The sequence below is a fragment of the Clupea harengus genome, chromosome 9, assembly GCF_900700415.2.
Source record: "Clupea harengus chromosome 9, Ch_v2.0.2, whole genome shotgun sequence".
NCBI lineage: Eukaryota > Metazoa > Chordata > Actinopteri > Clupeiformes > Clupeidae > Clupea > Clupea harengus.
This window is the reverse complement of record NC_045160.1, coordinates 23,863,303-23,874,876: the sequence shown is the minus strand read 5'-3', so window position 1 is coordinate 23,874,876 and position 11,574 is coordinate 23,863,303. Positions and strand designations below refer to the sequence as shown.

The 11,574-nt window shown below is 44.8% G+C and overlaps 1 protein-coding gene across 1 annotated transcript in view; it reads left to right on the top strand.

The window, feature by feature from the left end:
• The first annotated feature begins 355 nt into the window (after nt 1-355).
• The window catches only part of pcp4b (Purkinje cell protein 4b), a 40,773-nt gene continuing 29,554 nt past the window's right edge, over nt 356-11,574 (top strand). The window contains exon 1 of the mRNA XM_031573914.2: nt 356-498. Within this exon, the coding sequence (XP_031429774.1) occupies nt 490-498 (9 nt within the window). The 5' untranslated portion in view covers nt 356-489. The remainder of the gene's footprint in view (nt 499-11,574) is intronic.

Below are 11,574 nucleotides of genomic sequence, written 5' to 3'. Positions count from 1 at the left end.
CAGTTAAAAAAATGGGGGTTTCCCCCCACGATTATATACACGCATATCATATTCCTGATACATATTGCAATGGAAACACTGCATATGTTTAGGAGAAAGAACAAGTTGGAAATCAATGGAGTGTAGCCACGGTGTATTGCAATAGCAAAATAGTGACATTTGCGCCTCACGAAGCCGAATAAAGTCCACATAGATTATGTTCTAAACAGAAACTGCAATGCCAAAATAAGGCATAGGGGGTTTAAAACGTGATGAAAAGGGATAAGTGAGAGTCTATGAATATTTTAAAGAGAAGGGTGGTGACTTGGAGAGCCAAATTTGCCGACGGCTCTCCTATTGGTTTAGTGGGAACGTGATGCCATTGAGGAGTTGGTCTTAACACTTTATAAAGCTTCCCCGTTGATGGTCAGACACTGTGAAATACACGACTGTTAACTCCTGATAGGCGTTGGAAATCCCTGTGTCTCCGGCACCACAGCAAAAAAAAACATGAGTGAGGTAGGTACCCTTTTGGTTTTATAAATGCGCTATTATGTACGGGCGCAAGGAACTGCCCACGAAACAACCGAGTGCGACTATATTCATAACAGGCTGCAACAGAAAACAGTACGCGCCAAAAAATACTCGGAATCCTTTAAAACACAAACGCAAAGCGGACACTACTCAACGTCGATGAGAAATACTACGGATGGACTTTATCGTCACCGAGTTGGATGCCGCAAATCTACTGCGAATACTACATTCATACGCCACTTTAAGTTGGGTGTGCGCACCGACATGAATTTGATTGTCACTGAACTCTAAAAAGAGTAAAGCGTGTCTCTGCGTTGCCCATAAGGAAGGATTTAGTCCCATATGTGTATAACAGCCTGATGATAAGTAGTTTTTTCATGTATTTGACGATTTATTCCGAGGGCTAAGGTTGATGAATTGGAACGATTAAGATGACAGTGAGTGTTGATTGACGACAGTATCTTTTTACTTTTTCAACAAAAACAGCGCGTCCAGTTTAACACAGCAGCAGATGCTAGTCGAACCAAGTCTGCTAATAAACGGGGTTCACATTATGAAATGTGATTTTAATTAAGGGGTTACTCTTAGTTTTCTTGTTGAAAAATAGGCAAAGAAAGACTCTTTAGCTTTGTTCCTTCGTTTTAAAATGAATCACTCTACGTGTGCTTCACAGGCTAAAATTATCCACGAGTTTACACATTTAAAACATCGCTGTAGGATGTGATATGATGAAAGTTTATGGTTGGGAATGGAAAACTGCTGCCAGGGTTTCCCCGCAGAAAGCTGCCCCTTGATCTTCGGTCACAGATGTTCCGGCGCATCTCCTTCTAAAGTGGTCGGAGGCGGATATGAATAGCGCTTTTTTTTTTGCAGCCAAGAGTAAGAACACTGTATCCTCAAAAGTTCATGGCTGCTCTCTCGTATACCGAGCTGGGTCGGCTGTCCGTTAATGACGCGAATTAAACCCGCTTCTCGTCCTCCCTCCTACAATGCGCTGTCAGTGGCTGATGTGCCAGTATATCACATAAAATGTGTTCTTATTTACACAGAGGATTTTAGCAAGGCGTTGTCATATTTTTCAAATATGACATGAGCGTGTTTCTGCGCCGCTTTTTATGATTTCTGAGGTTTACATGGTAACAGTGGTAAGAAATATAGAATTATGATCATGCAACTCTGTGATGCCATAAATATTTAAACTGTCCACTTGGTTATACAGCTAAGCAGTGTGGTGTGTAGTAGCGGTAGTAGACTCTGAAACTATTACTGATCGTAGAACACCAAGAGCTTGCAGTGTTCATCAGCAGATAATCAATCAAGCAAATAGCCAACCAAGTTCAATGCAGTATATAGGGTAGATCAAATTCAACCCACTTCACCAATGTACTTTCAGTAAACGGGTTTATATGCTGTTTGCACTGGTATACACATGAGAGCAGTCCTGTTAGAGAAGTCAGAATAGAGCTCTACTCAGTCACTCAGAGACTGGGGTTGTACAGACGAGGTTAGCTTTTCTTTTTCTTTCTTTTTTTTATACAGGAATTGGCAGAGGAATACCTTGTAAGGAGCAAGGGAAGATAGAGAGAGAGGGGGAGAGAGAGAGAGACAGAGAGAGAGAGAGAGGGAGAGAGACACAGAGAGAGAGAGAGAGAGAGAGAGAGAGAGTATGAGTTTGCACCAGTTATTTAATTGTAATTTCATGCAGTGCTTGTCAGTCTGGAAAAGAACAACCCTCCAAACAGCAAGCCCTGGTGGATACTGGATGGATAGATATTAGTTTGATTGGATGAATGAACATATGGATTGGTACAGACTGCTCTGTAGAACACAGCAACAGCAATCCACTGCTATAATGGATCAGACATAGCGATCAACATAAGACCGTTGTGTCAGATCTTTGTATGATGTTGGTAAATTGTGTCTTGGTGATGGTGAAGTTCAGAGAGAGGGAGTGAGATGTGATGTGTCTGACTGTCTCTGAGTGAAGTGTGCAGGCATCACTTAGCTTATGATTATTCTCTGCAAAGTAGATAAGGTGTTAGAAACACATATTTCCCCCCCTCAGACACATGCACACGCACACACACACACACACATACACACACACACACATACACACACACACACAAACTTGATTCCATACCCTACTCAGTGACTTGCACTAAGTTGGCCATCCCTGGTGTGTGTGCCATCAATCTTACCTGGACATTATGTACAGGCTGTTCCAGGGTCCTGTGCAGTGGTCTGATGAAGACAGATCCCCCTGCATAATCTCCACTCTACTCCACCCAGTGGCTACGCCCGCACAGTTTCCATCCTGATTCCTCATCTTTCTATCTTTGTCTTTTAAAAAAAAAATATGTTTGTATTGTCTGTGTTTTTTTTGGGGGGGGGGGGTTGTTTTCAAGAGGTGTGCCTTTTGAAATACTGCATTTCGGCTTTCTATTTTGAAGGGCCAGTTATGAAAAAATGTTAATAAGCTCATCTTGTTTATTTTCTGTCAGTGTTGTTCTTTGAAAACCTGTCAGCACTGGGTGAATTTTTTTTTTTTTCGCTCTGTAAAAAGAAGGTACGGTATGTTGTATTTGTAAGCAGAGTGAAACCCTTTGATCTTTCAATGAATATGCCCACTCGCCCAGTGGCACAATATGCCTTCAAGATGTGAACAGAAGAGGATGCACGATCATGCACATATCCAGTATTATTAGCGGCAATGTGTGTCAATACAGCTCTGGTGAATACCACAGTTACTAATTATATGTCCTGGGCACATGAGATTTGACTTTTATGAGTCTCAGCGCACAAAAAGGAGCTCATTTCGAATGGGTCTCATGTTCCTCGCCAAAAAGCCGCGATGCTCCACGCTGCTATTGATCTCCTCCGTTAAATACCTCACTCCCATTTAACATGGCAGGGTCTAATTAACTTCAAAGGCTTCGGCAAGTTCCAAGTGTAGCTTCCCTGCTCACCGGCTCAGCCTGGGCCGATGCGGACGGGCGTCTTGGGAACGGCCGTGTTTTCTTTTTCTCTTTTTGAGCCCCCTCCTCCTCCTCCTCCAGCAGTTTCGCGTTCACTTATTTTCCAACTTCTGCTTTATTTGCCTGACCTACCACGGTTTTGCGAACGAGCCAGACGGGGTCCGTTGTGCCGTGACGTAGCGTGGGGAGCGATTCTAATTTGCAAGCTTCAGAAATTAGCATAAGCACAGCCCCAGCCCCAGATCTCTCCAGTGAGGTCATTAACACATGTTCCAGTTCCGTTCAGAGGTATCGCCGTCTTAAGTAGCTGTGAAGAAAGCGACTGGTTTCCCCAAACAACAGATGGTGCTCTGTGGCGCCTTATTATTTTGCATCCATTTCCATTTTCCTGTGGAACCGGTTTTTTTTTTTTCATATAATTTTTTACAGTCACGTTTTCTTTTAGAACTAAATTGAGGAATACTTCTTGTGACACTGGGTACTTATATTTGGCAATATCATTTTTTATTTAGGATGCAAATTGGGGCTTTTAGAAAATGGATTTATTAATTACATTTGATCCTTAAGATGAGGATGATGATGATGATGATGATGAAAGATACCCATGCAAGCTTGTGAGACACCAAAGACCAAACTCATCCACACACTAGTTCACTCATCAGGTGATCATATGCTTCATACAGCAGGGCAGTACAGTGCTCACAGATGTGCGTGCGATTGTGTGTGTGTGTGTGTGTGTGTGTGTGTGTGTGTGTGTGTGTGTGTGTGTGTGTTTGAATGCAGCTCCTGAGTGTTCACGCTCGAGCGAGCGAGTGAATAGCACACCGGCCGCAGAGCTGATCTAATCTGATTCTGACTCCCCAATAATTGCCGTCCCCATTTTCACATCGCCCCCGCTCCCACTCCCTGCGCCTCTCTCATTCCGCACCGACATCTTCACACATCATCGCACCGGTTCCCCTCATCCATCCCTCTCTCTCACCCTCCTGCTCTCCCTCTCTCCCTCTGCCTCTCTTTCCCTCTGTCTATTTTCCCCGCTCCCTCTCCCTCACTCCCCATTCTGTTTCTCGCTTATCTTCTCCTAGACTCTACTCCAGTTACTCTCCCGCTCTCTCTCTCTCCCGCTCCCTCTCTCTCTCCCGCTCTCTCTCTCTCTCCCGCTCTCTCTCTCTCCCCCTCCCTCTGCTCCCGATTGCTTTACTCCACTCTACTGGCCTCCGCAGCGTGCCATATTTCCAGGCATCTGTCAGAAATGAGATTGGACATGTGCTGTCATCACTGGCTGTGTACACTCCTAGTCCCACATCCCCTCTGGTTGCTGTTGATAATGATTTTCTTTTCTTTCCTTTTTCCTTTTCTTTCCTTCTCTTTTGTCCGTCTCATCCTTAAGCTGCTTGGTGTATTACACTCTGAAGGGAAAAGCCTATGTTCCCGCTCCCGCTCTCGCTGCGGATGTGTGTTAGTCGCGTGTTAGTGGTAGTGTAGTGTAAGAGGCTGTGGTTGGGGGTGGTGGGGAAGGGTGCGTTCAGGTTGTTATTTTTCTGACAGATCATTTCCCCAGCAGACTGAGTGTGTTAGCTGGTTTACCCAGGCTAATGATCACTCTGCCCTGATGCTTCACAGCTCTGTTAGCATGAAGCTAATCAAATGTGAGGAGCCTCTGCTTGACTCTCAGTCTCTAAATCAGTTCAAGGATTTTTCTGGGAGATGGCATGTTGCCACTTTCTATCTTTCTCCTTCTCCTGTCTCTCCATCTTCTTTGTATCTCTCTCTCTCTCTGTCTCTCTCTGTCTTTCTCTCTCTCTCTATTTCTCTCTCTCTCTCTCTCTCTCTCTCTCTCTCTCCTATTCCTCCCTCTCTCTGTATTTCCCTGAAGTACAGTGTGTGCTGTATTGCAATTTGTCCACATCTGCACCAGGTCAGCACCAGTGAAATAAATTGCAGCTTTAGCTTTTGCAGGCTGTCCTGCTCTGCAGCCCAGGGGAGGAGGGGGGGGGGGGGGGGGTCTCATGAGTTGGATGGAGCCAGGGGGGGTTGGATGCATGGTGGGGTTGAGTGGGTCGAGTGAGGGTGGAGGGGGGAGAGTGGGATGTCCCCAGAAATGAAGTATTAAGCAGCTTTGCGTGGCGTGCGTGCGTGCGTGTGTCACAGGCCATGGATTAGGTGAATGCGCTGGATTTCATATCCGAGTTGTGATGTTCGGACAGCTTGGCGAACAAGCCCCTGTGGTAAATGGCGGGAGACGTGGCTTCGCTGGCCACACAGAGGGGTTAAACTGGCTTAGCCCGTTCCAAGCGGCAGTGGTGGATTGGTCCCACGGTGGGATGGGGGGGGGGCGGCTCGAGCCGTGAGTTTACGGTCGAAGCTAAGAAGAAAATCCTCTTGATGCCCGGCGTTAGGGCCTCTTTCCCTGGTGACGGGGCGAGGTGACAGCTGTTGATCCCTCAGAGAGATAAAAAAATCACCACAACAAAACAGATGAGAACAACACCACAACAAAACAGATGAGAACAACGGAGCATCGTTATGTTGCAGGCCTGGACTTTGACGTATTGGGACATGATTTTAATTTCAGGGTGATGTTCCCAAGCCAAAGCCTGCCCTCATTTTTCTTCATGTTTGATCATCAAAACGTTGCATTCCAAACAGCTGGAGTGTGTGTGTGTGTTCTCTGTGGAATGGTTATTAACTGGTGGTGGCAAGATGTGCTGAACATACTGAATGCTAGGAAGTAAATCAACAGGGTATGAATATTTGAATGGCAATTTTCCTCAGTGAGAGTATCATAAATCTTTTGAACACACACACTCACACACACACACACACACACACACACACAATCAACGGCAGCCACACAGTGCGCACATACACAATCAACTGAAAGACACACACACACACACACACACACACACACACACACACACACACACACACTTATTCAAGCCACAGACCTACACCAAATGCACAAAATGTGGATTAAGATGGATGAGAATAAATTGTCATTGTAATGTGGCTGGTTTTTGTTTGATCACCACCACACCCACAACAAATCCCTCATGCTCCGCACACACAAGACCGTAATGACCGTCTGCCATGGGGCTGTGCATCGTTTGGCAAGGGCTGCGCCTATCACTAAATTAAATCGATAAAACAAATGGACAACTATATTAAAGCCCTGATGGAGATGGCTGTTCAGGATAGCAACAGCAGCAGCAACAACCACAACAAAAACAACAACAACAACAACAACAACAACAACAACTGGCCCTCAACTGATGAAGGGGTACGCAAGGCGATGTTAGAATATGATGCGTCACTTAAAAAACTCCCCTCATTTCGCTAATGTGTTTACTGTTGAGTCAAACGACAGGCGAAGTGGTTGACCAAAGAAGTGGGAATCTGGTGTCGTTTGATGACATGGCGATTAGGAGCACTCCACCGGGAGTCAATTAGTAGTAATATCTCGTGGACCGTCTGTCCATACATCTTCCATCACCAGCTCCCAGATTGCCGTTAAGCCTCGGTTGCTAATGTCGCTGCTCTCGTACAGCACTTGCATATGTCGCTGTGCTTTTAAAAAAACATGGTGTCCCTATACGGCCTTGAAATCCCCACGGTACACACATTAATCTGCAGAATAAACAACGCCTGCGAATGAGCTGATGAGCGTTTGAATGAAGAGAATCATCTCAAATGTGTGGCTCTGCTGTGTGAAAGGCTATAGTTAGGGTCCTCTGGGCTGTGTAATTTTCCTTTTTTCTCAGGTGTCAGCAGAGGGATTGCCCCCCCCAATATATTCTTTATGCTCCCTTGACACTAGAAGTGTGTGTGTGTGTGTTTATAAGCGTGGCTGTTTGAAAAATGGGGGAGTTTGTGGGTATGTGTATAAGAGACAGTGTGTGGTGTGTGGTGTGTGTGTGTGTGTGTCTGTGTCTGTGTGTGTTTTAGGGGTGGGCGAGTTTGTCCACTGGCGATCCTGCCATGCACTAGAAATATTTCCACCCACAGAAAAATCATTACGCCAATTCATTCTTACGGTCCCAGGAGGAAGAACAGTCCAATCAATGCAGGAGTGCCTTATATTCCCAGCCCTACAGAACGGCAAAAAGCACAACACTGCTTTGCAAACACAAACGAATGAATATCACGCCACCACCACCCAATATATATGTATCCTAATTAGCCAATACCAGCTAGAACACACCACCTGGTTGTAATGGAGAATAGTTCCGTAGAGCGTGAGTCTGAGGAACCCAATCGATGTAAAGCAGAGAGGGTCCATTGCAGACCAGAACCAGAGGTTCACTGCGAACATCTGTGAACACACACAAATAGTCTGGGGAGGTTGTTCTCGATGAACACACACAAATGGTCGGGGGAGGTTGTTCTCGATGAACACACACAAATGGTCTGAGGGGGTAGTTTCTCTGCGAGCAAACATGGATGCTGGACTAGGGTTACAGTTGAAATCAAACAATTTGGAAACGTTTAGAAACGTGTAGAAATGTTTTCAAATTTAAAAGTTCAAAGGAAACACATTCGCCTCGAAACATTTACTGAATTTGAACGCACCTCAGATCTGTTCCAGATTCACTTGCTCTGAGGAAGCCTTTTATCGATGGGAACATATGCTATGCTAGTCAGAGATATGACCCTTTTATCTATGGGAACATATGCTATGCTAGTCAGAGATATGACCCTTTCATCTATGGGAACATATGCTATGCTAGTCAGAGATATGACCCTTTTATCGATGGGAACATATGCTATGCTAGTCAGAGATATGACCCTTTTATCTATGGGAACATATGCTATGCTAGTCAGAGATATGACCCATTCATCTATGGGAACATATGCTATGCTAGTCAGAGATATGACCCTTTTATCTATGGGAAATGCACACATATATTAGTCATAGATATTACCTCTTTATGGGAAATACACAACAAATACTAGTCAAAGATATGACCCCTTTATAACATATTTACACATATACTAGTCAGAGATATTATTTATTTGTGACTGGTAATGGACATGCCAGAGATGGAGGAATCATCGGTGATGATATTATCTCGTGTGTAGTCTGTGGTATAGTAGTTAACCCCTCAGCACCTGGGCTAATGGACGTTTATCAGTGGTATACAGTATGAGCACACGAAGAGGGAGAGGATTTTGAAGGTAAACCTTTGATTTGCGCTCAGCGTGCTACTGCTTCATCGTCTATGAGAGCAGCATGTTTCTGAGGTTATAGTCATGATGTTCTGGGGGCGACAGTTGTACAGGAGGTAAAGAAGTAGTTTAGTAATCAGAAGGTTGCTAGTTCGATTCCCTGTCGAAGCGTCCTTGAGCAAGACACTGAACCCCTAATTGCTCCTGATGTGCAGTGTGCCATCAGTGTAAATGTAAAAATGTGTATACATTGTAAGTCGCACATATGTAAGTCGCTTTGGATAAAAGCGTCTGCTAAATGACTAAATGTAAATGTAAATGTAATGTTCTCTCAAAGAGGACCTATTATGCTTTTCTGCTCTCCCCCTGTCCTTTAGTGTGTTATAGAGCTTTTTGTACATGTAAACGGTCTGCACAGTTACAACACACCAGAGGGAGTAACCCTCTCCCGCAGAAACCATTCACCGTTCATCTCTGGAACTAAATAAACCAGCTAGCCCTCTAGTCTAATCAGAGATCAATCCTCACTATGGCAAACCACAGGCTACTGGTTAAATTAACAGGCCACAGGCTTAATATATAGCCAACAACTGAAAAAAAGATGTTGTCATTACCCCATAAGACTCACCTCAGAAAATGAAAATGACTCAAAATAATGAAGGATACTTATGTGATTATAAATTGGTAAGTGTCAGCTGAGTAGACTCCGAACAGTCAGCTCTTTTTTACGCCTCCCCGCCCCCGCAGGGTAGGTATATGTCAGATATCCATCTAATAAAAAATCAATCCGATCGTAAAACCTTCAATGGGCAGACAACTTAAGCAAAGTGATGTTTTTAGTGATAGTGAGAGAGAGAAAAGGAGAGAGAGAGAGAGTTATGGAGGGAGTGATACATGGATAGAGAAAGCAAAAAGAGAGAAAGAAAGAGGGAGACCATCGTGGGGAAGAGAGAGGGATAGAGAGCAGTCTGCAATGCATCAGCCATCAGACCCTGAGCCATCTCTCCCAACGTGAAGTGGACATCTGCCGTTCAATCAGCCATGTTTCATGTCTCCAAAGCTGTAAAATACTCGGGCGGTGTAATTACCCCCAAGATACGCCAACAAATAATGTAAAAATAATCCGTTAAGAGCCGCCGCTGCAGCCGCTGCTCAGTGCTAGGCTCCTGCACGCCAGTGACGTGTAAAGAGGCAGACAGGAAGTGGAGAGAGGCAGACAGGAAGTGGCGTCATTCATGTGTTTCGTTGTCTTCAAAATGTGGAACAGAGTGGAGAGGTGGCAGATTAAATTAGGTCTGAAATAAACGGATGATTATAAAAAGGTCAGAAGGTGCGAGACTGGCATGAGATAGCTATCACAATGGCAGCCTGTCTGTTGTTGTTTGTTGTTGTTTTAGTTTTTCTGCTGTCATATACTAGTTATTAACTTATAATACATTTATAATAGTTTATAGGAGATAATAAACAATGACTGCGTGAGACATGGATAGCATAATAAATAATGAAGTACATTACACATCATTCATATAGTTCAAACTGTTCATTTAAAGATGTTTAAAGCACCTATAATTTGCTGCTAGGATGGCACTTTTTTCTTTTCCGTTCTTTTTTTAAAAACAGTTTTGGATCACATTCCACTAGACGAGCAGCTGTTCCTCTCGTGTGCAAAGTGGAAGCTGCCTCATTAAATAGCTGAGATGGTGACGGTGTTCCTCTCGTGTGCAAAGTGAGAGCTGCCTCATTAAATAGCCGAGATGGTGACGGACGTGGAGAATTAGAGCAGGGTCGTTGCCGAGGTGACGCGCAGCGGGAGAGGCGTGCCGCAGGTTATCTGCTGGTAACGGGGCCAGGGACGCGAACTCCCCGCTGACTCCAGAGGTCACGGGGAAGGTCAGTGGAACACTCGAGAAACTTTGTATTCGTTTATAAACTCTGGGCCAGTTGGGCCCAGACGACAGCGCTCGTCCTGCTTTTTTTTATGTGTAGTCGCTCCGTGAGAACGGCCTCTCCAGACTGGGGTGGAAGGCAGTCTCAGCGTGCTGGGTTCATTCTTCTGCTTACCCTTGCAGAACAACAAAAGGCGCCTTTAAGTGAGTAAAAAAGAAAAGAAAAAAAGAGACACAGCAAGTGTCCATCTCCGAGGATGAGCGACAGAACATAAGTAGACGAAACACAAGCGGGGTTTCACTGTGGGTGAGCACTGGAGCGTCACAAAGCAATATGCCAACCCTGAAGCAGCTGGCGGCTGCTTGTAAATCATCGCTCCTGATGACAAGTAATACCTGTCAGTCAATCTCCTCAGCGTCCGCTTTTCTTAACGCAGCGCGGACCTGCTGCCCGGCTGAGCGAGGCTTCCAGTGCCTGCTGGAGTTGTTTTCTTTTGTTTTGTTTGTTTTAATTGTTTTTTTTGTGATTGCTTTTTGGCTCCCCCTACATTCTCACAGGCCTTGAAGCACAACACTCTCGATGTTGAATTCTGAGAGGGGATGTCAGGTTTTAGCCCTAGAGAATTAGCGGAAAAAAAACACTTTAGAAATAACGTTAACGGACAGTGAAGATCCGCGGGTGAATGATCCCCAGCCCTAGGTGTGCTGTAACCTTCTCTGCCGATGTGTGCTGCTCCGGCTTTCGCATTACATCATTCCTTTTTACAGATGGAGAGTTTGTGTCTGTCACTCAAAGAAGAGGCACGCACATGTATGCTCTTCTCCATCTGTCTGTTTCTTTCCCTTCAAGGGGTACATGGTGTCATGAGCAATACATCATATATTTATGCCAGACTGAGTCGACGGCGGGCTTGTACAGCATGTTTTGTACAATGTGCGTCCATTGTTAACACTCATCAAAGATTTAAATAGGAGAAAGTTAATTTAGAGCGGAAAGCTGAAGGGGACTAATTACAGCCTTCATGTGT